The 26,723-nt window shown below is 45.1% G+C and overlaps 3 protein-coding genes across 4 annotated transcripts; 1 reads left to right on the forward strand and 2 right to left on the reverse strand.

The window, feature by feature from the left end:
• Nucleotides 1-101: 101 nt before the first annotated feature.
• Nucleotides 102-10,844, reverse strand: LOC146257939 (extracellular calcium-sensing receptor-like). Its single transcript, XM_084674141.1, has 6 exons — nt 9,136-10,844; nt 8,318-8,606; nt 7,180-8,016; nt 6,560-6,784; nt 1,235-1,358; nt 102-1,048 (listed from the first exon to the last, which is right to left on the reverse strand). The coding sequence occupies exons 1-6, from the start codon at nt 9,366-9,368 to the stop codon at nt 153-155; spliced, it is 2,604 nt and encodes an 867-aa protein (XP_084530267.1). The 5' UTR covers nt 9,369-10,844; the 3' UTR covers nt 102-152.
• Nucleotides 10,845-12,338: 1,494 nt separating this feature from the next.
• olfcn1 (olfactory receptor C family, n1) lies at nt 12,339-17,671 on the reverse strand. Of its 2 annotated transcripts, XM_084674093.1 has the most exons (8): nt 17,539-17,671; nt 17,409-17,461; nt 17,067-17,168; nt 16,747-16,921; nt 15,388-16,221; nt 14,993-15,214; nt 13,827-13,950; nt 12,339-13,439 (listed from the first exon to the last, which is right to left on the reverse strand). In XM_084674093.1, the coding sequence occupies exons 2-8, from the start codon at nt 17,438-17,440 to the stop codon at nt 12,511-12,513; spliced, it is 2,418 nt and encodes an 805-aa protein (XP_084530219.1). In that variant the 5' UTR covers nt 17,441-17,461; nt 17,539-17,671; the 3' UTR covers nt 12,339-12,510. The 2 variants fall into 2 exon arrangements, with proteins under 2 accessions (XP_084530219.1, XP_084530218.1); XM_084674092.1 differs by having other exon boundaries at nt 17,409-17,629.
• A 2,368-nt stretch (nt 17,672-20,039) lies between these two features.
• LOC146257941 (extracellular calcium-sensing receptor-like) lies at nt 20,040-25,985 on the forward strand. The gene is made up of 6 exons (XM_084674140.1): nt 20,040-20,427; nt 20,578-20,848; nt 21,188-21,988; nt 22,086-22,316; nt 22,532-22,655; nt 22,765-25,985. Exons 1-6 carry the CDS (start codon nt 20,225-20,227, stop codon nt 23,676-23,678), a joined length of 2,544 nt encoding a protein of 847 aa, XP_084530266.1. The 5' UTR covers nt 20,040-20,224; the 3' UTR covers nt 23,679-25,985.
• Nucleotides 25,986-26,723: the final 738 nt, after the last annotated feature.

Below are 26,723 nucleotides of genomic sequence, written 5' to 3' on the forward strand. Positions count from 1 at the left end.
TTTGTTGACAAAGTCATGTGTTTCTCATTCAGTAACTAAGTAGTGAGCGATCAGAAACCAAGGAAACCAAATAATAAGTTATAAATGATTTTATATCTATATAGTTTTTATAAATATTTCTTTATTAAACTAGCTAAGAGGAAAATTGTGTTTTATTTCTTCCCCATGAGATGCTGTTTGGTGTTCTGCTCAGGCCTCAGGAGGATGATGAAACACTTAGGGGCGAACAGGCAGAAGAGCAGGCCGTAACTGGAGGCCAGAATGGCAAAGGTCTCCACTGCGTCTGCGTACTTCCCGGGAGAGCTGACGTACGCCGGGATGAACGACACCCACACGGCACAGAAGATCAGCATGCTGAAGGTGATGAACTTGGCCTCGTTGAAGTTGCCGGGCAGCTTGCGGGCCAGGAAGGCCAAGACAAAGCACAGGCAGGCCAGGAGGCTGATGTATCCCAGAACGCACCAGAACGCCAGGCTGGAGCCCACGCTGCATTCTAGAATGATCTTGGAGCTTTGGTACTGGGAGTTCCTGGAGGGGAAGGGAGGGGCATCTGTGAGCCAGGCTGTACAGATGATCACCTGGACCAGGGTGCAGCTGAAGATGATGACCCTCTGCTGCCTGGGCCCCAGCCACCTCATGATGTTGTTCCCTGGCCTGGTGGAGGTGAAGGCAGCCAGGACCACGAGGGTCTTGCCCAGGATGCAGGAGATGCAGAGGGAGAAGGTGATGCTGAAGGCCGTGTGACGCAGCATGCAGGACCAGGTAGTGGGCTCCCCCACAAAGACCAGCGCACACAGGAAGCAGAGAGTCAGGGAAATCAGGATGAAGAAACTCAGCTCTGAGTTGTTGATGCGGACAATGGGGGTGTTCCTGTTGTGGAGGAAGACCCCCAGGACAGCTAAGGTCAGACAGGCTCCCACTACGGCGATCACCGTCAGGGACAAGCCCATGGCGTCGTGGGACAGGAACTCCACTGTCTTGGGGATGCACCTGGTGCCATCGTCGTTCGACCAGAAGTCCTCAGGACAAACGCTGCACTCTATAGAATCTGGAGAGTTGGAGATAAAGGGAGAGCGAGAGAGTGAAAGAGAAAACAAAAAGGAAAAATGAGAACTTAATAATTTGCTTTCTGAAATCTAATACAATTTCAATAATTTCATCAGTTCGGGAAAACTTGATTCATCTCTAAACTGTACAGTAGCTATCAGTCCTGGCCTCTGTGTCGCTGATTCACCTGTCTGATTACTGATCTTGGCGCTGTCACATGGTACACAGTCAAAGCAACACAGAGGCTCCCCATGACGGACAGCCTTCCTGGATCCTGGAGCACAGCTGGAGCTGCACACAGACACCACTGCCTGGGACAGGGACACCAGATCAACACCAACCACGCTGTGTGAGGAATCTATGGACATTGTTTCTATAGGACAGAGGCTTTACCCTACCAATGAATAAATACAATTTAAAAAAAGAAAACACAAACACATTTAACATTTATATTTAGTGACATGTTTCATTTCTGATGTATTTCTTTATAGTGTCACCGAAGTATCTATTCATTTATTTCTGCATTAAATAATATTCGTATTGATGTATTTATATATTTAGTTTTGTTCTTTAATTCAAAATCCTTCATAACCATGGACAGGATTCCTGTGCCTGAAAGTTCACCAGCAGAGTAGTGTTTCAGCCACTAGAGGGCAGTGCTAAAGCAAAATCTTAATGATACGTCGTTTATGTGATTTGAGGTGACTCCTTAGTTTTTGTATCTTTGGAATCACAATGTAATTACATTTTCTTTCTTAGTAGTGATTTAAGGAGTGTTATGCCATGATCTGGGTGAATACTCGATTCTGGCAGCAGTGTCCATTATCCGGTGATATACTGACACCTACTTATAAGTCGCTCTGGATAAGAGCGTCTACTAAATGACTAAATGTAGTTGCAGCAAAACTGTCTGTTCACCGTTCAAAATTATTGCGCTGGCTACATAGTATGAGCCTGTACAACGTGTCTGAAGTAAGTAACCACAACAACAGGGACGCAGTCAAAGCCTCCATTTACAATTTTGAAAGACTTTAACACCGACATGTCTATGCTTTAACAAGCTAGCTAACATGTCATTACAACAATGAGTGACTTCAATATTTCTTTTAAACTATTTGCAAAATGTTACTTTTCTGAATGTATTGTGTCTATGTCACAACCGCTCATCTCACATCCCATTCGCTATTCACCTCGCTAGTCAATCTACTTCAGACAGGCTGCGGCCAACACGACAGCAGCCGCTTCTCTACACAGGGCCGATTATTTTATTGGTAAAAATCTTTATTTGATTTGGGGACAATGACATGGCTGTATAGATGGCTAATCTTGTTGTTAATTATACTGTCAAATTATAATTACTGTTTAGAGAATATGTCAACTTTGATGCGATCATCTCACGTCCATTTGCTATTCAACTCGCTACACAGGCTGCGGCCGTACGTTAGCCATGACTAGTACTAGTTTATAATGGCCGATAGCTACTTTGTTCGTGAAAATCTTGACATTGATTTGGGGACAGTGACATAGCTGGCCAGCTAGATAGTCTTTTTGTCAAACATACTGTAAAATTATATTTACTGTTTGTCAACCGTACACAATGTTATTGCCTTTGAATGTTGCTAGCATAACGTTAGCTTTCAGGCTAATAGCTCAGGCAAAGCAAAGCCAGTGTTGGTTCTATGTATCCTGGCTCTGCCCTCCTACGTACCTCATACTACGTACTCAATTTTCATTTGCTTCTGTACTGCGTCTGGGCTTGAGTTATATTGGTCAGATGTCTCAGGTAAACTTTTTACTGGTCCAATCAGCAAACAAAGGGAGTGGCTGAGAACGATGACGTTGATGTTGTGCGCTAGTTTGAGTTGTAGTTCCGTAATGGCAGCGGAGAAAGATGTGAGCAAAGCCATTCAATCCGTTCTGGCAACGCTGCCGAATATCCAGAAGGTAAAGACGGAGCAAGAACAATCTTTGATCCCCCACAGGGTTCGTTTGATTTTCCAGCTAGCTCCGTTAGTGGTGAAGGAGTTGGCTAAGGCGAACGCTAGCGATGGGTTATGGCAGATCCAGAGTGGCTCTGAGACCCAATAGTTTTAAACTTCAACAGAGTATCCGCCTTCAAGGAAGTTAAAGCTTGTCAATGGAGCGATCCCAGACTCTCTGTACAAATGAAATGTACGAGAGTCCCGTTAGGACCAGGCTAGGTTCTATGACCTGAGTGGACAAATATCTGAGTTAGCTAACATTAAAAAACTTTAGATTTCTTTTGCAAAACGCATGAAAACATAAATTAATGTTTGTAAAAAAAAAAAAAAGAAATGTTGGCAAGTGACCATGGTATAAGCGGGATAATGCCCGACGAGGTGTACAATATCCAGACCCCCATCCCTCGCCCTTCGGCTTGAGGCAACGGCCCCGGTGGATGTAGGTGGTATTGCATTTCCGCTTTGCTACCTGACTTGTCTGGTCGTTTTTATTCTATTAATTCCAGTCAACATATCTAAAACTATCTCCCCCAATATGTTTTGTTAGATTCTCAAACCTGGCTGATACTACTAGCTTTTTCATAGAATAATTTTTCCTGATTTTTGCTAAGTTTGAAACCAATCAGAAATGGGTAAACTAGCCCCCCATGTATTTGCTTACGTCAAAAAGTTGCTGGAAACGTGTTCACGGATACGGACGGGATGAGCACAAAAGGGAACATTAGCAAATCGCTGATTTACCTGATCTGAATGAGAACAAGGAGAAAGGACTTGATAATCAGAACAACCTGCTTGATCCCAACCAATCGGGCTTCAAGACCGGCCACTCCACAGAGACTGCCCTCCTTTCAGTCACCACTGCCCTCCAGTCTGCCAGAGCGGCCTCCAGGTCATCCGTCATCATTCTGCTGGACCTTTCTGCAGCGTTTGATACGGTTAACCACCAGATCCTGCTCTACAGACTTTCTGAGATGGGCATCAGTGGCACTGTACTCCAGTGGATCTCATCCTACCTGTCGGGAAGATCCTACCAGTCTCCTGGGGAAGCAAACTGTCAGACCCTTGCCAGCTCTCCACTGGTGTCCCACAGGGCTCTGTCCTAGGACCCCTCCTCTTCTCTCTGTACACCACCTCACTCGGACTAATCATCACCTCCCATGGCTTCTCCTACCACTGCTACGCTGACGACACGCAGTTGTACCTGTCGTTCCCCCCGACCGATCCGGGGATCTCAGCTAGGATTGAGGCCTGCCTCGCAGACGGCCTGCCTCGCTGGATGACCGAGCACCACCTCCAGCTGAACCTCGCCAAAACAGAACTTCTCATCATCCCGGCCAAACCCTCCATCTCCCACGACCTCTCAATCACTCTGGGATCTGCAACGGTGACCCCCTCATCCTCTGCCAGGAACCTTGGTGTTACCATGGATGATGAGCTCTTCCTCACGGCCCACATTGCTGCAGTCTCCCGGTCGTGTAGATTCACCCTCGACAACATCTGGAAGATCAGGAGATACCTGTCTGAGCACTCCACCCAGCTACTTGTCCAAGCACTTGTCCTCTCCAAGTTGGACTACTGCAACTCGCTGCTCGCCTGTCTCCCAGCATGCGCAACCCGCGCTCTTCAGAGGATTCAGAACGCAGCGGCATGCCTGGTCTACAACCTACCCAGACGCTCCCATGTTACTCCGCTCCTCATTTCCCTCCACTGGCTACCCATCACGGCCCGGATCAGATTCAAGACCCTGGTACTGACCTTCCGAGCAATGAACGGGACTGCACCCGACTACATCAAGTCTTTCCTGCAGCCTTACACCCCCACCCGCCACCTACGGTCTTCTTCAGACAACCGCTTGGTGGTCCCACCGCTCAAGACCGCCCGGTCCCAACACAAGCTCTTCTCCTGCCTAGCCCCCCAGTGGTGGAATCAACTCCCCACCTCCATCAGAGACACAGACTGTCTCTCCACCTTCAAGAGAAGACTCAAGACGCACTTGTTCCGGGAGTACAACGGTACTTAGAATGGTTTGCTGAACCCAATGCTAGTTTCCTCAAGGATCACAATGACTCTTGCTAAGAGACTTGTTGCTCTTGTTGGTTAGTGGCAACTGATTTAAACTGTTGTATTCGCTGCAAAATATTATATTTCAGGTAATCTTATTTTTATTTTTACTGCTGCTGCTTTTTCTACAGGTACACTTGCACTTAGAGATTCATGTTGTTTAAATTTTAACTTGCTCTTATGGTTCTTCCATTTGGCACTTATTTTTTGGTTGTTCACAATGTGTGCTTCTTGTTTTGGCTACCCGCAATGATTTGGGGCTATCTTGTTGTTATTATCAGTGACCTATGCACTTTGTAAAGCTCTCTCTTGGAAGTTGCTTTGGATAAAAGCTTCTGCTAAATGAATAAATGTAATGGAAATGATAATCTACAGTTGCCTGCCTTTATTGAAGCAAGATTTAGAAATGGTTGCACACATACATGACGGTTGTTTGTAGAGTTAATTTCCGTTATTTAAAGCAGATTTAACGTAATTATAGCCTAATATAATGAGTTATAATATTGTGGCATGTTACGGCATCATTATAGATTGTTGACATGTTTTTCTGGAGCAAAGACAAAGATGAATAAATCATGTCTGATAACCACAATGTTGTTATGGCCGTTATATTGTTATAACTTTGTCAGTAACACCACAATGATGGCATTAACAATAACTGTAAGCTAGTAATAGCATGCACACATCATTATGATAGTAACATAGGCTTAATTTAGCTTGTTTTGACTCTTTTAGAAAGTTAACAATTTCTTTGTCACTGTTGATGTCTTCAGTATCTTCTAGATAGTAAACTCAGCGGACTCCTCGATATCGCTCATTGTGAAGATGACATCAGAGGAGGACAATAATAATCCGTCTCAGACCACAGACTGGCAATAAGGTCAACATGTGGCTGGCGTGACTACCCATTAGCCAATCAGAGCGCTCGTACTGTTGGTGCCATATAATAACACCTGATAATGGACGATGCAGAGGCGTGTACCGTCAGACGCGCAGCGGACATTATTGACGTATTCACTCACGTTCAAACCACAAACTTGATATCCTGTCAGGAAACACCAAAGAGAGAAACCTACACTTTTGCTCAGACTTATATCAAACTGCCAGTACAGAACTTAAACACACAGTGACAGCAGCTTGCCTGGCTTTGATGCGGGTAAACACACAGTGACAGCAGCTTGCCTGGTTCTGATGCAGGTAAACACACAGTGACAGCAGCTTGCCTGGTTCTGATGCAGGGAAACACACAGTGACAGCAGCTTGCCTGGTTCTGATACAGGTGAACACACAGTGACAGCAGCTTGCCTGGTTCTGATACAGGTAAACACACAGTGACAGCAGCTTGCCTGGCTCTGATGCAGGTAAACACAGAGTGACAGCAGCTTGCCTGGCTCTGATGCAGGTAAACACACAGTGACAGCAGCTTGCCTGGCTCTGATGCAGGTAAACACACAGTGACAGCAGCTTGCCTGGTTCTGATGCCCCGCCCACACTATTGCCTCCTCCTGGATCACCAGCTCCTTCCCGGAATCCTTTGTTCCGTCAAACAGGCCGACCTTCACGAACCGGGGGTTTCCATCAGGGTGCCTCTGCCAGTTCATCAAGTCATAGGAGGGGATGGACCCTCCTTTCAGGTCAAAGTTCACCTCCTCTCCAGATGCATTAAAGGACACTTCCTGGAGATAGTACTGAAGCTGGCACAATGAAGAGAGCACAAAAGGAAACCGGGCAGGTTTATCTGAAATCTTGGATTACATAGTCGTCAGGGAGTATCAGATATCACAGGGAGGGTTAGTGTTGTGTGGTGATTGGCTGTGTTTATGTATCACTTTGATAGTTTAAGGAAGTCCCATAAAATCCAGAAAAATCATTGGCGCACCACTTTTTACCAAAAAGCATTTCAACATGCTTTCACAATGCTTAAATTTCAAGGGTAATGTAACATGTAATACAAAGCAAAAACTACTTGTTTCGTAGTACTTTACACTGTCCAGGGCATACCTACAAAACAAAAATAGTTGATAGAAACCAGGAACTGTGTCACATCGACAGAGCATTGACTTCATATGTGTAGTTTTCTCACAGATACCTGCCAGGGGTCAATGTTGCTGCTGAGAGCACATGACTGGTTGAGGAAGGGCCCTGCACCAGGCTGGCATCTGAGGAGGTTGTGGAGAGAGTGGGCGATGGCGTACACAGCCTTGTACACGTTATACGACACTCTGGGTCCAGAAAAGTCCATGTAGGCAGACTGTTGCTCCAGGAGAACCTCCTTGCCTGTGCAGAGGGGCAGAGGGGCAGTGGAAGGGGGCAGAGGGGTGGTGGAGGGGGGCATGGAAAGCAAGGGGTCACAGCCATATAGCTCTCCCCAGAGCTCCCTCACTAGGGGGTTGGAGGGGTATGTCTGGGGGTTCACCTTCCGCACAAACTCCCCGAGCCCTGGGACCGTCCCCTCGCGGAGCGCAAAGCCCACCGTCCCATCCAGGAAGGGGAAGGCCTCAGCCAGAACCTTGGCGCTGACCCACGCCTCGCTGGCCACCCACTGGAGCCCTGGGATCCTCTGCTTCTCAAACTCCTGTAGGAAGGGGTACAACTCCCCCTCGACCGAGAACACCACCACTACACGTGCCGAGGAGGTCCGCATCACCTCCAGGATCTGCAGCACCCGCTCACGGCTGTAGTCCTTGGGGATCATCTCGCTGTAGGCCAGGCAGACGTCAGTGCCCTGGATCTCCCTCCGCAGGCCCTGCAGGGCAAAGCGGCCGTAGTCGTGGTCCTCCAGGACCACCCCGATCCACCGCCAGCCGAACTGCTGCAGCAGGCGAGCCAGGGCCTTCACCTGGTAGTCGTCGTTGGGAACCACGCGGAAGAAGTTTGGGAACTCCTTCCTGTTGCTGAGGCAGGAGCAGGTGGAGAAGTAGCTTATCTGGAGGGCAGAAACACAAATGTTGGGTATGAATAGAGTACCTGTTCATAAGGCAAACTCTTCAAAGTGTCATAATCTCTTTGTCAAAACTAAAGATACTTCTAAGCACTTCCTCAAGTAAATGTGACAACGTGACATGTTAACGTTAAAGAGCAGGAACATTCTCCAGGAACTAAACACAAAATGCAAACTGATAATGTCTAACAATTACAGGTACAAAACATTTTATTTTAAAATTGTCTCTAACATTTACAGGAAGTAAAACGTATCTACACACTCTTGTTCACCAACCACAACTCACCATGGGGATTCTGAATGGCTGCAGAGTTCTGGACAAGACAATGGACTGTGAAGAACCAGACTCCCCGACCAGCGCCAGCAGACGTCCGGTACCAGAACACAGGGGGCTGTTCTCCTCCCCTGGTCCGTTCAGCGAAGACAGAACCGCCCTGAGGGCCGTGATGGGCGTGGAACACGAGTCGAAGATCTTGTACCCTAGCGTGCGGTTGGGCAGAAACTCCTGATTCTGGTTGATCTGCTCCACAGCCAGCCTCAGGGTCTGAGCCCAGCGGAAGGCTCTCGGGTCGAACCTGCTCGCGTTCAGGCGAACACACACACACACAGATACCGGGATTAAGGTGTAAGCAGAGCAACCAGCACCTGGTGAAACAGTTGAGATCAATAAAGGGTCATGAGACTGTGAACGGCATAAGCTTCCCTCCAGGAAATTAAAAACACGCCGCCTGACAGCTTGAACACATTAAAAATATGACCAGACCATCCTCACTTTTCCCACAGCATTCCACACACTAACGGCAATATGTTATCAATAGGACCCGGACCAGAACCACTCTTCCTGTAGTATTTGAACCCCAGCATTTCCACATCTTGGTCTGTGGTGCACACTGTGTCCTCACAGATCTAACAAGGCGACACTTGTTAGAGACGTTGACACTACCGGTAATCTACAGAAACATGATCTCCCTGTACAGGCCTCTTGTCAGAGCACAGGAACACACACACACACAGGATTAAGACTTTCTGAATGACAACTCCCACCATGAGATAAAAACAAAGAACACAAAAGGATCTTGATCCTAACAGTCCAGATGGTCTCACCCGTGGCACTGGGCCTTCGGGGGCACGGAGGTGTAGTTTGTGATGGGCAGCTCCACCCGGTAGTGGAGGGGGAAAATCCCCCCGATCATCAAGTCTCCAGCAGCCTGGAAGCCTGGCATCTGGAACGCCCCGTGGGTGGAGCAGGGTGGTGGGGTCGAGGGCCGGGTGGTGCTGCCTGGAGGAGGTGAGGCAGAGACAGAGGACAGGAGGAGACACCACAGCAACAGAGGCATCCTGGCTGGTGGTACCTGTGATGCACACAGGTGTGTTGTGGTGTAGACCCCTAGCAGGTGGTACCTGTAATGTACACTGGGAACAGAAGATATTCTTTCTTCCCAGACTGGTCATGTTGGAAGTGACCTTGCACTGGGAGGAGAGCGGTTTTATACCCCTGGCTTTCGTCATCGTCTGTAATTACTGTTTGGCGACACCTTGGGTTGTGCGTCAGGAACAGACTCTGAACAGTCTGGATCTCTTAACCCTTTCGAACTAAATGATTTTTGAGTGGTTAATGAACACAGGGGGGATTAACCACATTACATGAATGATGTGTTGACGGGAAATATCAACCGATTGTTGAACTTGTAAAAATTATATTGTTCAAATATGGGGACAAGACAAAGACAAAAAATGTCATGTAATGTCCTTACATTTTCAGATTACTAAAGGACAAACTGTCACATCCTGCCCCACTCCCTAGGTCAATGGTCTCCAACCCTGGTTCTCAGGGACCCCCTGCCCATTCAGAAGACTGGGCAGGGAATGACACGAGGTACAAAGACAAATTAGCAACAAACTAGCTTCTGAATCAAGTAAAACCTTTTTGTGAATATTCTGAGTTGAGTCCACCACCTATCGTTATTACACAAACACAACTGACATTACAGGGTGTTATCACTGAAAACATCTGACTGCGGCTAGCCATATTGCAGTTTTAGCTAGCTAGCACCTAGACAATATATTAATAATATGTGTAAATATGAAATATGGAAACCTAGCGATAATGCCCGACGAGGCGTCCAATATCACCTGATAATGGACGATGCGGAGGCGTGAACCGTCCGACGCGCAGCTGAGCGGATGTTGCTTCCGCGGAGTCCATTAAAAGGGTATTATCCCGCTTATACCATGGTCACTTGCCAAAGTTTTTTTTTTTTTACAAACATTAATTCATATTTTCAGGCATTTTGCAAAATAAATTTAACGTTTTTTAATGTAAGCCAACTCTGATATTTTATAGTCCGCTCAGCTCATAGAACCAACACCGGCTTTCCCTTGGCTGAGCTATTAGCTCGAAAGCTAACTTTATGCTAGCAAGATTCAAAGGCAATAACATTGTGTACGGTTGACAAACAGTAAATATCATTTTAAAGTATGTTTGACAAGAAGACTAGCGAGTTAACAAACCATGTCACTGTCCCAAAATCAATATCAAGATTTTCACGAACAATATCGGCCATATACTAGTACTAGGCTACAGTATGGCCGCAGCCTGTGGAGCGAGTTGAATAGCAAATGGTTGTGAGATGACCGCATCAAAGTTTACATATTCTCCAAACAGTGATTATAATTTAACAGTATGTTTAACAACAAGACTAGCCAGCTATCGAGCCATGTCATTGTCCCCGAATAAAATCAAGATTTTTAAGAAGAAAATAATCGGCCATGTGTAGAGTTGGCCGCAGCCTGTCTGAAGTAGATTGACTTGCGAATGGAATGTGAGATGAGCGGTGACACTGAAACAGTAGGCTACATTCAGAAAAGTAACATTTTCAAATAGGTTAAAATCAATATTGAAGTCACTCATTGTTGTAAATTACAAGTTAGCTTCTTGATAAAGTCTTTCAAAGTTGTAAATGGAGGCTTTGACTCCGTCACTGTTGTTATGGTTACTTATTTCAGACACTTTGAACAGGCTCATATACTATGTTGCCAGCGGAATAATTTAAAACGGTGAAAAGACAGTTTTGCTGCAATGCAGTAGGTGTCCGTTATCACCCGATAATGGACACCCCTGCAGCAAATCATAATCGAGTATTCACCCAGACCATGGTATAATGAATTATATTATATTTAGTGGTGGGCCGTTATCGGCGTTAACGTGCTGCGTTAACGTGAGACTTATCGGGCGATAAAAAAATATCGCCGTTAATCTATATTCTCAAAGTTGGGTTGGGAGCTGGGTCTATACTACGCAAGCTATGATGACTTTTACCTTGATATTTTAGCCGGGATGTATTTTTGCCCCCAAGTGCTACGTTGTCATAGCCTGGTCCTAACCAGACCCTGCACATTACATTTGTACAGAGGGTCTTGGATCTCTCCATTGACAAACTTTAACTTCCTAGAAGGCGGGTCCTCTGTGGAAGTTTAAAACTATTGGATCCGCCCAGAGCCACTTTGATTTGCCATAACCAATCGCAAGCGTTCGCCTTAGCCAACTCCTTCACCACTACAGTAACGGAGCAAGCTGCCGTAGCTGGAAAATCAAACTTTTCCCGAACCACGTGTGGAGGAGGGCCACAACATCATGGCCACCAACAAAACTCAGCAAGGAATGTTCTTGCTCTGGCTATAACCTATGGATATTCGGCAGCGTTGCTGCCACAACCGCAGAATAGTTTCGCTCGCATCTTTCTCCGCCGCCATTACTGAACTACTCAAACTAGTGCACGACATTAACGTCATCGTTCTCATCCACTCCCTCTGTTCGCTGATTGGACCTACAAAAAATGTGTTTCTACAAACCGATTTCAGAGCCTAGCTCCCAGACCTACTACTGAAGCGAAATCCAAATTGAGCGGAAGTACGTAGGAGGGCAGAGCCAGGCTAACGTTGTCATGCTGGAGCCGGAGAAAAACAACAAGAAACAGATGATGCGGAAGTAACCATCATCATGTAATGCCGGATGTCACAGTGCCAGCTAATGTTACTGTAGCAACTGATACAACCGATGTTATTGTAACAAGTGATACTGTCGCAACTATGTTGTAACAAGTGATGCTACAGTAAAAACTGGCTCTATAAATATTATAACTTATCCGTTTGACCTGAGACAGCATTCTTGACTTCTTGTAAGATGAAAATAGAATAATATGAACTGTTTACATAATTCACCCTTTTCCTTTCTCTTAAAAATTGGAGTTTCACTTCAAATTTCTATCCTAAAAAGCGAAGATGTATTTTTAAATGAAACCAAACAGTGATGTTATGATGAGTGATTTATTACAGTCAGCATGGCTGTGAACATGACTAAAAGCAAACTGACACCAAAAACATCCACATTAAGTCAACACTGTAACACTGTAACTGTAACATTGATCAGCCTACATGACCATACACCAGACCTTGGACCAGACATTGAGGCTGCATGACCTATTTTGAGCTGTAAATCACTTTCTTTGGAGGGTTTTTACGCATCATATGTTTCTTAGTATTGTGCTCTGGTTTCATGAAAATAATGTAACACTTTGGCGCAAAAATGCAAATCAACAACCCAAATGCAGAAGACAGGATGGCAAAAATCTCCACCGCTACGGTCACCTTCCCAGGAGAGCTGACATAAGCTGGGATAAAGGTGATCCAGACAGCACAGAATATCAACATGCTGAAGGTGATGAACTTGGCTTCATTGAAGTTATCAGGCAGCTTTCGGGCCAGGAAAGCCAGGACCAAGCATGTTCCAGCCAGAAGGCCTATGTACCCCAATACAGCATAGAACGCAACCTCCGAACCGGGATTACACTCCAGAACAATCTTTTTATTGCTGTATCGGAAAACCTTGTCAGCGAAAGGCGGGTGGAGATTAAGCCATAGCACACAAATGAATATCTGGACGAACGTGCATGAACATACGATGACCCTCTGCTGGGCTGGGCCGAACTTCCCCACCATGTTGCTGCCGGGCAGGGTCGCTCTGAATGCAGTCACCACAATTATGGTCTTGCCCAGAATGCAGGATATACAGAGGGCAAAGGTCACTCCAAAAGCCGTGTGGCGCAGCATGCAGGTGAGGGTGGTGGGCTTGCCCAGGAAGGGCAGAGGGCAGAGGAAGCACATGAAGAGAGAGAACAGGAGCAGGGAGCTCAGCTCAAAGTTACTGGCCTTTATCACAGGCGTGTCTCTGTAGTCGATGTAAATTGACAATGTGGCAAATGACAGACAAGCACCTAGCAGTGATATCACAGTAAGAGCTATTCCCATTGGTTCGTTGTAGGATAGAAACTCGATAGTTTTCTGAATGCAGTTATCCCTCCTCTTGTTGGACCAATACTCCTGAGGACAGGGGTCACAGTCTACAGCACCTGAGGAACACACACAGGTAACACACATACACACACACAAGTAACAGACACAAGTAAGACACACACACACTTTCCAACAAAAACAGGTTCATGGTAGGAAATATACATTACAAATTGACTGTAGACTCTGCGTCCATCAAGATTATACATTTGGGGGGGAAGGTGTAGCTCATTGGTTAAGGAATTTGAATGTAGGTGGCAGGTTCAAATCTCCCCCTGTACTGTGCGTTGCCTTGAATAAATGCATCTGCTAAATGAATACTTTATATACTATGTTTTCACACAGTACAGTCAGATAGGTTTCTCACTGTATGGTGCAACACTAACATATGCAGTACCTGTATAGTGTAACACCGTAATGTATACTGTACTGTGTATGCTTGGTACCTGTGGAATTGGCTATAGTTCCTTCAGGACAGGGGATGCAGTCAAAGCAGCAGACAGGCCGGCCTTTAACCTGAGCCTTCCTGGTCCCCGGGGGGCAAACGGCAGAACATGCTGCTGTTGGAATCTAGAAAGAACAAGGTATTTTTATTGAAGGACAACTAGAATCTGTTAAAAAACATAATCAGTTTGACAGGTAGTAGGAAGTGATATGTGAGTTACTGTAATTGTTGAACTGTGTATGGTACCTAAGATGTGGTTACTTTACACTGTGTCTGGTAGCTGAGATGTTACTGTACACTGTGTCTGGTAGCTGAGATGTTACTTTACACTGTGTCTGGTAGCTGAGATGTTACTGTACACTGTGTCTGGTAGCTGAGATGTTACTGTACACTGTGTCTGGTAGCTGAGATGTTACTTTACACTGTGTCTGGTAGCTGAGATGTTACTTTACACTGTGTCTGGTAGCTGAGATGTTACTTTACACTGTGTCTGGTAGCTGAGATGTTACTTTACACTGTGCCTGGTAGCTGAGATGTTACATTACACTGTGTCTGGTAGCTGAGATGTTACTGTACACTGTGTCTGGTAGCTGAGATGTTACTGTACACTGTGTCTGGTAGCTGAGATGTTACTTTACACTGTGTCTGGTAGCTGAGATGTTACTTTACACTGTGTCTGGCAGACTGTTCCTTGACCCATCAAAATACTGTTAGAACTACACAGCACATTACACAGGTCCTAGCACATTGGGCGCCCCGGGCAAGTTTTTTTCACTTGTGCTGCGCACCCCCCTCCCCCCCCCCCCCCCCCAGATGAAGAAGGCCGTCCCAGCCGCCCCGAGAGTGCACGGAGCGAGTGGCACGAACACAGCTGCACTTTTTTTTTGCCCAGCAGAGGACACCAAACACACAAATTGCGGGAAAAGCCGCCCATCTCGGCGGAAAATGCCGTCCCTAACCTTGTTGCGCCCCGGGCGGCTGCCCGTCGGCCCGTGCCTAAAACCGTCCCTGGAACTACAGCATGTACATCTGATCCTTGATTTTGTTCTGTATATAGCATTACTGCCCTTCTAAATGCACAATATGTGCTTAGCTTTGAATACAAATTGTTACAAAATTACCACAAAAGTACAAAAGTGAATGAAACCAAAAATTAATGCACAGTACCATGCGACCTGTTCCCCAGACGATGTGTTCTTCCTGGATGCTGAGCTTGTAGCCCCCAGTGGACGTGGAGCCAAAGTGACCCACAGTCACATGATCCACCTGCCCCTCCGTCAGCTGCCAGTTGATGATGTCATAGGAGGGGGGCGGGTCCCCGTTCTTATCGAAAAACACGGCTTCCCCAAATGGGTTGGTGAGTCTCACCTTCTGCAGCTGGTCACTGACCTGCACAGCCAGAGTTTGAAAACACACGAGTCATGTGGTGCTTCTGAAAATGACAGTAAATAAAAATAATAATAATATTTTTTTACTTAAATGAGGTGGTCTAGCTCAACCGTATCTCTAACTGTCTGAATCATACATGTAAATACAGCACTCCTGTTTGTGGATGTCCTCACCTGTTTGGGCTGAATCTGAGACACATTCACACAAGGCATCATCGGGCTTTCCCCGTACGTCTGGCAAAATATGAGGTTATGGAGGGCGTGTGCAATGGCGTACACGGCGTTATAGACGTTGTACGCCACCCTCAGCTGTGTCACGTTGAAGAACACGTTGCTGGAACCCGCCAGTGTTTCAGTTCCGCTGCACCACTTTACGTCCGCGGCCCCACCCCCGGCCGCCTGGACCTGCCCTGGCGACAGCGGCCGACACCCCGCCATGATCTCCCAGAAGTCCCTGATGAAGCCGGCGCTGGGGTCCGCGTACGGACTGATGCCCCGGAGGAAGGGTTCGAACCTGGGAATGGCTGCCTTCCGCACCACAAAGCCGATCGTCCCCCCGAAGGATCGGTAGATCTCCGGGGTGGAAGGCCGCGCAGCGGTGATCCAGGCCTCGCTGGCGATCCACTGGATCCCTGTGATGTTCTGCAGGACCACCTCCTGCATGAGGGGATACAGGTCGCCCTCTGGGACGAACGCCAGGATGACTTTGACCATGGACTGCTTGATGGTGTCCACCACGTCTAGGATCCTGGCCCTGGTGTACGTCCGTAACACCGTCCCCACAAACGCGATGCACACGCCTTGCTTCTGCACCTCGTTTGTGAACGCCAGGACGCCGTTCCGGCCATAGTCGTTGTCCGACTGGAGCGCGCCGATCCAGGTCCAGCCGAACCGGCGGACCAGGGCAGCGAGAGCCTTGGCTTGGTAGAAGTCACTGGGGATCGTGCGGAAAAACGTGGGGTACTTTTCCCTGTCACTCAGACAGGCACAAGTGGAGAAGTAGCTGACCTGCCATCATGACGAGGAGAGACATGAGATGAGAGATGAGAGGGACGAGACAAGAGAGGATAGCACTTTCTTTGAAAAGTAAATCTGTGGATGATCTACACATGCTGAGTATAGTATACTCAATACACTATCAACAAATGGTTGATTACTTTCATGTGACCCTCACTCTCATCTTAACCAGCTGAGTGGCATTTCCATTCGTTCTACTGTGGTTTCTCAAAATCAAGTGTGACCTAAGAAATTTTACAGACTTTATCCAAAACAATGACATAGGAAGATCATTTGACACAGAACACATTCCAGTAATATCTTAGTGCTTGGATATACAAGTTTGAGAAATAACTGACCTACTGAAAGGACAAAGAAATACATGGAAGACAAACACAGAACATCTTTACAGACGATCACAGAACACAGAATGATCAGTTTACAGAGTCATCTACGGGACTTGAGCTGAGAAAGAGACACCAGGCGTGCCTCTGTCTCAGCTGTGTTCCTGTCGTAGCGACACCTGACTCCTCTCACCGTGGGCACCCTGAAGGGGCCCAGAGTGGAGGCCACAGCCAGCGACTGGGAGGAGCCGGATTCTGCGATGAGAGCAGCCACAGGAGGGCACAGGGCACCAGGGTCCTCTGACCGGCTGACCAGAGTCACAGCCGCGCGCAGGACGTTGGTGGGAGACGCACAGGAGTCCTGGATCCTATACGGGGGCATGGGTAGAGCATAGTGGTTACAGCATTTAACTGCAGATCAAGGGGTTGCAGGCTCTATCCTTGCCTGTGCATCGCTTTTGGATTTAAGTCTGCTGAGTGAATACAATAATGAATGGTGTGAAATGAGCTTGCCTGTAACCCAGGGATATGTTGGGCAGCAGGAGATTGTCCTCGTTAATTTCTTCAATCGCGAAGATCATTACCTGGGTCCAGCGGAAGGCACGCAGATCAAACCTTCAAAAAAGAAATAGTTTGAAAAGTTGATCATAGATTTTAGATATGAAAGCTCACTTTTACTGACAAAAATACAAATGACGAGTGAACAGCCATGATTATCAAAAATAAAAGTAATCGCATTAAAAAGTTGTTGTTTTTTTACTGAGAACTGAGGAATCCATACACAGAACTGTACACTGAACATCAAACACGGAAACGGCTAGACGACAATCGGGATGTGAATAAGACCAGACTCACCCCACACACCTGACGTCAGGAGGCTTTACCATGTAGGAGATGTTGCTCTGCTCCTGTTTGTTGGACACAGGAAAAATGCCCCCGATCGTTATGTCTCCTGGCTTGAACAACCTCTGCATGTTGAACTTACCCAGCACTTCACAGCCAGAGGCAGAGCCAGAGGCAGAACTCAGGGACAGAACTGCCAAACAGCAGAGGATGCACCATTCTTTTCGACACATGTCTGTTCAACATTCTGTGAGGAAGATCCAGGTGAATTCTCGTTCTTATAGTCCTATTCCTTCTTGGTACGTCTGTCAGCGTCTGAACAGAGAAGGGAGGAGCACTCTTTGGTAAACCATGCTTGGTATGGATCCCTTAGGACAGCTTTGGATTGACACACACATTCACACACAAGAGTACACATGAAACACACACATACACACATTTACAAAAATAAACACACACAGGACTAGTACATGCTGACTATGTTACTAGTATTTTTTGGTTATTGAAGCTATTTAAAATTACTTACATGGGCTCTGGACAGACAGTGGGATAATGAACCACTGTCTACTGGCCAAGCTGATAAGAATGTGTTTAATAAGTCCATCAAACAATAATAGCCTCTGTTTTACTGTACCTTCATCTAAAAAAGTCCTTCCCTGTATTCAGTTAGGCCACCATGTGGGCAAAAATGCAATCTCAGTAATGATGTACGTAGCTACAGTAGCTGTCAGCAACATGTACACATCTTAGTGCATTATTTATTTCCATTTGGCTGTCAAATGCAACACTTTAAATCTGGGAAATGCTAACTGTTTGATATGTATCACACCTCTAGCAGAAGTTCACGTACACAAGGCCCTGTGCGCACTGTATATTGTTAGCTAGCTAGCCTAGCTAACAGTACAGCTCAAATCCGATATAGCTAAAGCTAGCCTAGCTTGAACTAGCTACTTTTACTGTGTAAGTTAGATAAACCTTACCTTCGTAGTTGTCTATGTAGCTCGAAACCTACAATTTGAACCCTTTCCCCTCTTGCTTGAAGGGCAGCAACATAGAATCATACTTACATTGTTGACTGTCATTTTTGGAAGGCAACCCAAACTCGTAAAACCGGCATTTTGTGTTTGAGAACTAAGGTAACTGCTCAATACCGGAAGTAGCGGACTTGGGTTATGCAATATGCGGAAGTGATGTGTGCATGGTGAATTGACCTATTGCAAAAGCCACGCCCCAAAACGGCTTTGATCAATCCTACCTCAGCTGCCGGTCACTACTTGAAGAAGCTCTGTCAAGCTTTCGGTCGTTAAGAAATGAACGGAAAAAACGGTTTTGGACGATAATGGGGTCTGGACTGTTTGAGAGTTTGAATGGACGATAATGAGGCCGCTTTAGCCTGGCTCTGCCGTATGGAACTATAATATGAAAAAATAATATGAAAGATCTGAAATATTTGTGTGTAGAATTTCATAAAACTGACATATTTTGCTGTTGAATATTTCATATCTGACTTATGTGTATGCCGAGTTTAAAACATCGGAATTATTTTGATCCAGAAATACACATTTCTGAAATTCTGATTGCGGGAATTCTGATTATTGAAATTCAGATTGCGAAATTTCAGATTGCTGAAATTCAGACTGCGGAAACATTTAAATTGTCAGTTTCTCAGATCAATCACCTAAGCTACAAAGCGTTAACAATGTAACCATAGCTATGAATGTAACGATAACATTTTCTTTTTCCGTCGGCGACCATTTCAAAAGTGTCGGCGACATAAGTATAAATTAGGCTTTAGGATACGATGAACTTTATTGTTCCGCTCAGGGAAATTTGTCTCGGACTCTGCTGTGCGTCATGAATGCCTTGACAGTCACAATGACAACAAACAATACATCCTCAGCCATAACAGGATCAACTGTTACATAACAGTATTGCACATATCCCATAACATGACACATAGGCTACGTACACCTCATAATAAAACATGCTAAAAGATCACTGTAATAAAGGCACTATAAAAAATGATTAGGCCTACATAGACTTCAGAAATTAAATGGAAGTTGGAACAAATGAGTTCTTAAAACAGTTCAGTTTGCAGCAAGGGACTCTATATCACCTCCCTGAGGGTAGGAGGTCATACTCTGAAAGGGGAATGTGAGAAGGGTCCCTATTACTACCTTGCTATTCTCTGGGCAACAGATTGTTGATGAACAGACTGCAAGGTCTGGTAGCTGCTTTTTCCAATGACCTTCATGGCCGTGTGCACCAGACAAGCGAGTTTAGTTTTTAGTTTTGCAGTGAGGTTGCCATACCAGGATGACATCCCATATCTGATTAAACTCTCCAGCACTGCCTGGTAAAATAAAACCATGATGCTTTTGCTCACCCCATATACCCTCAGTCAGCGTAGGAAATACAATCTCTGCTGTAGACGGTGACACAAGATGTCAACATGCACATGCCAACTTAAAGTGTCATCTAAGTGAACTCCGAGATATTTATTGATATATTATATTTATATTTATGAAGAGCTGATCTGCTCAATGAGTGAGTCGTGTATAATACCTGTAACTCATCTTCATCATTTCAGCAGTGTGATATCAATTTCTACATCAATATGTACAGTAATAGTGCGGTTTGGAGATTGTTTGTGTATCACTGTACTCCCTGAGACACTGCACTGATGTATCATCTGACAGACTAGGAGGGCATGGAGAAACAAATAACATGTTATTGGTAGAAAAACGAATCGATTCACAAAGCTCAGCATCTATAAAGGGTGTGTCCTCTGACAGAGACTGCAGTTTGAGGAGGAGAGAGACTCTGAGATGAGACTGTTGGGACTCATCCTTCTTGGTCTACTGGCAAAGACTCATGCAGACAGTTCAGCATGCAGACTGATAGGACAGACAGGTTATGTAGAGCTAGCTAAAGATGGGGACCTTCTAGTTGGAGGAATATTCACATTTGAGACAAGACGGAAAAAAATAGACTATGGCTACAAGAAGCCACCAATTGAGTACTGCAGAGAGTACGTTTTTGTCTTTTACCTGTGTCGATAGTGATTTATGAATGTATCTGCATGTAATTAATGATGCTTTATCACTAGGAGGGAAGTTATTTTTCAGTTTATTTTATTGTTCATATTAAATTATGAAATTGCTCTGACTTCCTTCTCCAGCAGGAATGACAGGGAGCTGAAGTTTGCCCGAACGTTGATATTCACCGTGGAGCAAATCAACAGCAGCCCCCAGCTTCTTCCAGGAGTGACTCTGGGCTACAGGATCTACAAGGCCTGTGGGTCCAACCACCTGATGAGGGCTGGCCTGGAGGCAGTGAACGGGGCTGAGCAGGGCTGTGGCAGTAGCAGAGTGCAGGCTCTGCTGGGACACTCATCCTCTGGACCTAGTGGGGATATCAACAGAGCTATCGGTCCTCTACATGTACCACAGGTGAGATGGTTAAACCAGCCTGCTTTAAAATAACCTCTAAGTTAGAGGCTCTAAAAGTTTATCCAGTATATTTTACTGGATCTAAATCTGCTATGATGACTGCTACACAGTGTTATCTTGACACAATGTTCATCACACTATGATCTGCTGTATTGAATGTCTAATAGCAACGTAATGCCTGTGAGATTGGGCTGATGTAACTCCTGACAGACTAGGGTGACATGAATAAACTACAATGCTATGTATGAAAAAATTAATATATCAGAATTATTTTCACGGAATATATTTTGAGAAGAACAACAGCATAATTAATGTTTTACATGTTTTTTCTGTCAACAGATCAGTCACCTTGCCACTTGCGCTTGTCTAAGTGACAAGAAACAATATCCTTCTTTCTTCAGAACAGTGCCCAGTGATCAGTTCCAAGTCATAGCCCTCGTGCAACTCATGAAGCATTTTGGCTGGAGCTGGGTGGGAATTGTTTATTCTGGTGAGACATACTCTGTTGAAGGAACTGTTGAATTCATAAAGGAAGCAAAGAAAGAAGGAATCTGTGTTGAGTACACAGAATTTTTCCAGAAGGAATATACTGTTAAGTTCAACGAAATAGTAGAGACAATCACACATTCCACCTCCAGGGTGGTGCTGGTGTTTATGTCCCTTTCATACACACAGGATTTTCTAAAGAAGGTAGAAAGCAGGAATGTTACTGGGAAACAGTTGATTGGCAGTGAATCATGGATCACAACAGCAAGCTTGGCATTGGAGAGCGGGAGTATCTTACAAGGGGCAATGGGCTTTGCCATTCCTGAGTCTGACATCCCTGGGCTGAATGAGTTCCTGCTGAGTCTGAAGCCATCAGACGCACCTCAGAGTTCTCACATCAGGGCTTTCTGGGAGGACGTGTTTCACTGCAGCTTCTCCCCCTCTAACACCTCCAAGCTGTGTACCGGCTCAGAGGACCTGAGGACAGTCGTCAACGATTACACAGACACAACGGAGACCAGGACTGTCAACAATGTTTACATGGCTGTTTACGCAGTAGCACACGCCCTCCATAACCTACTGCAGTGTGAAAACGGGTTCAATCCCACCACCGGGAGGAGCTGTATCAACAAGACTGAAGTCATGCCTCAACAGGTGAAAATATAGAGGAGAAATTAACCCTACTTTTGTTCATTTCCTTTCATATCTTTAGGTGACATTCAGCTCCAATGAATTGTTTGTCTTCATGCAGGTGCTGGAGCAGCTAAGGTTGGTGAACTTCACAACGCAGAATGGGAATAAGGTGTCCTTTGATGCAAACGGAGACTCAGTGGCCCAGTATGACTTGGTTAACTGGCAGATAGGAGAAGATGGCTCTGCTAACATTGTCAACATCGGCAGATACGACGGATCCAAACCAGATGGACAGAAATTTCTTATAAAAGACAATTTAAAAATAGTGTGGGGTGGAAACCATGCGGAGGTAACAAAAATTTGATTATGTCTGCAAACAACAGTTGTGGCAGTTGTGTACATGTGGAATAGGCAACGAAACAGTTCTATTACAGGTAGAAAAAAAGCATGGTCACAAGATATAGTTTAATGAAAAATAAAAACAATGGAACAATGCTTTTCTATTTTTGCTGTATAGTTACGATTAGCTGACACTAACCCTAATTGAAATGTTGTGTGTGGAAGGTTCCCAGATCGGTGTGCACAGAGCCTTGTCCTCCTGGGACTCGGAAGGCCATCAACAAAAGGAAGCCAGTGTGCTGCTTTGACTGCCTCATCTGCCCAGAGGGAGCGATCAGCAACCAGACAGGTACCTGGCTGTTATAATGAAGATGGCGTTCATTTACCATCCCAAATCTCTGGGAATGTTCCTAAACTGATGATGTATTTATAAATTTGTTATACCATTTGTTGGACAGATTCTTCAGACTGTTTCCTGTGCCCGCCAGAGTCCTGGCCGAATGAAAACCAAGACATGTGTGTTTTAAAACCCACTGAATTCCTCTCCTTTGAAGAAATAATGGGGACTCTGTTAACATCGTTTTCATGCTTTGGTGTGTTTTTGTCAGTGCTTATGTCAATAATTTTTGTGGTTCACAAACACACCCCAATAGTCAGGGCCAACAACTCAGAGCTCAGCTTCCTGCTCCTCTTCTCCCTGACTCTGTGTTTCCTGTGTTCTCTCACCTTCATCGGCCGGCCCTCTGAGTGGTCCTGTATGCTGCGCCACACGGCGTTTGGGATCACCTTTGTCCTCTGCATCTCTTGTGTCCTGGGGAAGACTATAGTGGTGCTGATGGCCTTCAGGGCTACACGTCCAGGAAGTGATGTCATGAAATGGTTTGGGCCTCCACAGCAGAGACTCAGTGTCCTGGCTTTCACTCTTATCCAGGTCCTGATCTGTGTGCTGTGGTTAACAATCTCCCCTCCTTTCCCCTTTAAGAACATGGAACACTATAATGACAGGATAATTCTAGAATGTGCCTTAGGTTCTGCTGTGGGCTTCTGGGCTGTGCTGGGGTATATAGGACTCCTGGCTCTCTTGTGCTTTGTCCTGGCTTTCCTGGCCCGAAAGCTGCCTGATAACTTCAATGAAGCCAAGTTCATCACCTTCAGCATGTTGATATTCTGTGCTGTCTGGATCACCTTTATCCCAGCTTATGTCAGCTCTCCTGGGAAGTTCACTGTAGCTGTGGAGATCTTTGCCATCCTGGCCTCCAGTTTTGCTTTGTTGATATGCATATTTGTGCCTAAGTGCTTCATCATAGTTTTCAAGCCAAAACTAAATTCAAAGAAATATTTGATGACAAAGATGCCATCAAAACATATTTAAATCATGAAAGGCTGGATTATAGACAAGGTGCCCTGCCAATACTGTTATAGTGAACTGATACTAATGTGAGTCAGTTGGCCTAAACCACAATTCTTCATCTTTCAAAAACCACAAGTTTCAACATATTCTACATATTTAATAAACATTTTGTGTTTGGAGTTAGTTTCAGTGACTCGTATTTCTTGTATTTATTATTATTAACTCCGTGGCTTTGAGGTGGTGTAATCAAAACTACCAATATCTCAGAATATGAATATTTCATGTTCCTTTTTATAAAATACATATTTTTATAAACCAGATTAACTGTAGTATAATTCTAAAAAAGTTCTTATTTTTGTTCTGTCAATGTTAGCATGCTAGTTAACGTAGATCTCAATGCCTGATCATAATTGGTTAAAGTCGAGATGAAACTGCATTTTGGGAGAAACTTCCATATTTGACCTATTTCCAAAAGAAACAAGATGGATGCAAACCATTGACATAATGTTTTGAATTTTTTAAAGGCATTGAATAGCTACTTACTTAATATTGAAATGTAAACACCACCAAATTTGTTGGTTTTGAATTCACCTCTTTAAAATTAAAATCTGAATATATTTGTGTAAAAAAAAATCTGATTTATATAACGGGTAGTAAAGAATTTATAATACATTACAGTACAATTCTAGAACCATAATCATTAGCTGTATCACGGGCATGGCACTATAATCCCAGTTATTAATATTTGTGGCAACTTAATCACCAAATGCATCACGGGCACTGTGCACTATATAGCAATGGGAACAATGCTCATAAGACTTTATAAAGGATGCATGTATAAAAATAATGTATTGTGCTTATTAAATGTATGTCTTATGAACTTAGAAGTGTGCTCAGGCTTAAACATTGTGTCTCACACAGGGTGTGGGAAACAGGCTGTATTTTGTGTTGTTATCTCTCCATTTCAGAAGCAACCTTGAATCCAGGCTGAGACAGCACCCGAGCAGGTGGGATGCATGGGGAAGAACAAACTCCCTGATACACGAGAGAACAAGCTCAACCCTTTTTTGATATTTCTGTTTCAATTGCACTGTATAATATATGCTGGGGCAGGGACAGATAGCCAGTTGGACTTCGTGAACCAACCCAAACTCTGTTGCAGGTAGGGAAACGTAGACAGCCCCAGAGTTCTGTACTTGTTGATTTCCAACTGCTGCATTAAAGCTGATATTATCGGACCTCTGCGACTCCAGTCCACTCTTTCAAGAACACAGATTTGTGTCATTGAATACTATCATTACATATTGGAATAGACACAAACAATTTAAATCCTTCAGTAGGCCTACTACTGTAAACTGCTGTATACATAGCATACTGTACCAGGTCAGTGTAAGTGATTCTTTTTGGAGTAATACTACCAGATCAAGGAGAAACTGATTGCAATATGCAGTGGATATATTCAGAATATTCAAATCAACAAGGAAGGGGACATATCAATAATTAAAGCAAAGCATACTGTACAGAACATTTACATTTACATTACATTTATGCATTTAGCAGACGCTTTTATCCAAAGCGACTTCCAAGAGAGAGCTTTACAAAAGATCATAGGTCACTGATATAACAACGAGTTAGTCCCAAACACTGCAAGCAGCCAAAACATGAAGCATACATTGTGAAAAAACTAAACAAGTGCCAAAAGGGAAGACCCATAAGAGCATGCAGTTATACAAGTTACAAATTAAAACAACATGGATCCCTGTCTGAAGAAGACTGTAGATGACGAGTGGGGGTGTAAGATTGCAGGAGAGACTTGATGTAGTCGGGTGCAGTCCCGTTCACTGCTCGGATGGTCAGTACCAGGGTCTTGAATCTGATAAGGGCCGTGATGGGTAGCCAGTGGAGAGAGATGAGGAGCGGGGTTACATGGGAGCGTCTGGGTAGATTGTAGACCAGACGGGCCGCTTCCGGATGTTACCGGGAGACTGCAGCAATGTGGGCCGTGAGGGAAAGCTCATCATCCATTGTAACCCCAAGGTTCCTGGCAGAGGATGAAGGGGTCACCGTCGCAGATCCCAGGGTGATTGACAGATCGTGGGAGATGGAGGGTTTAGCCGGGATGATGAGAAGTTCTGTTTTGGCGAGGTTCAGCTGGAGGTGGTGCTCGGTCATCCAGGCGGAGATGTCTGTGAGGCAGGCCTCAATCCTAGCTGAGATCCCCGGATCAGTCGGGGAGGACGACAGGTACAGCTGCGTGTCGTCAGCGTAGCAGTGGTAGGAGAAGCCATGGGAGGTGATGATTGGTCCAAGTGAGGTGGTGTACAGAGAGAAAAGGAGGGGTCCAAGGACACAGCCCTGTGGGACACCGGTCAGGGAGAAGAGGAGCAGGAAGCTGAGCTCTGAGTTGTTGGCCCTGACAATTGGGGTGTGTTTATGAACCACAAAAATTATTGACATAATCACTGACGACAACACACCAAAGCAAGAAAACAATGTTAACAGAGGGCACAGGAAACAGTCTGAACAATCTGTCCAACAAATTGTAAAAGAAAAAACAATACATCATCAGTTTAGAAACATTCCCAGAAATTTGGGACAGTAAATGAACGCTAACCCTAAACCGTTGAATATCAACGTTCGGGCAAACTTCAGCTCCCTGTCATTCCTCCTGGAGAACAACATCGGGAGTTATGGAAATGAGTGGCTGGTTAATACGATTTCAAAGATGAACTGGGGTCTCATTTATAAAACTGTGCCTAGGATTCTTACTAAAAGTCTGTTCTTTACGGTGAATCTTGGCGCATGACAACTTCTCAGACACTGTTAGCCTATTGTTGGAGCCCGAAAACTCACAAAATTCAGTGGCCGGTAAATCACCAATTTAAAAAACTGTGCGAGTAGCGTCAACTGTGCCAGTGATACCGCAAGTCGAGATACAATTTGAAAACAAAAGAGTTTTGTTATGAACAGTAATCTATTAAAGTCTGGACTGATAACGAGGACGTAGATCTGCGTCGCCAAATCCAACTGTTTCCAAAATGTGCGTAGGCCTACGGAAGGGTCAGA

The sequence above is a fragment of the Hypomesus nipponensis genome, chromosome 15, assembly GCF_054491055.1.
Source record: "Hypomesus nipponensis isolate SF chromosome 15, ASM5449105v1, whole genome shotgun sequence".
Taxonomy (NCBI): Eukaryota; Metazoa; Chordata; class Actinopteri; order Osmeriformes; family Osmeridae; genus Hypomesus; species Hypomesus nipponensis.

Coding starts and splice junctions, on each gene's coding strand:
- olfcn1 (XM_084674092.1), bottom strand. CDS start 17,629: ATGTGTCGAAAAGAATGGTGCATCCTCTGCTGTTTGGCAGTTCTGTCC. Junction 17,169..17,408: donor CCTGACGTCAGGTGTGTGGG/GTGAGTCTGGTC, acceptor TCTTTTTTGAAG/GTTTGATCTGCGTGCCTTCC. Junction 13,440..13,826: donor AACTATAGCCAATTCCACAG/GTACCAAGCATA, acceptor TGTGTTCCTCAG/GTGCTGTAGACTGTGACCCC.
- LOC146257941 (XM_084674140.1), top strand. CDS start 20,225: ATGAGACTGTTGGGACTCATCCTTCTTGGTCTACTGGCAAAGACTCAT. Junction 20,849..21,187: donor GTCCTCTACATGTACCACAG/GTGAGATGGTTA, acceptor TTCTGTCAACAG/ATCAGTCACCTTGCCACTTG. Junction 22,656..22,764: donor AGCGATCAGCAACCAGACAG/GTACCTGGCTGT, acceptor TTTGTTGGACAG/ATTCTTCAGACTGTTTCCTG.
- LOC146257939 (XM_084674141.1), bottom strand. CDS start 9,368: ATGCCTCTGTTGCTGTGGTGTCTCCTCCTGTCCTCTGTCTCTGCCTCA. Junction 8,017..8,317: donor AGCCATTCAGAATCCCCATG/GTGAGTTGTGGT, acceptor TCTGCCCTCCAG/ATAAGCTACTTCTCCACCTG. Junction 1,049..1,234: donor CAAGATCAGTAATCAGACAG/GTGAATCAGCGA, acceptor CCAACTCTCCAG/ATTCTATAGAGTGCAGCGTT.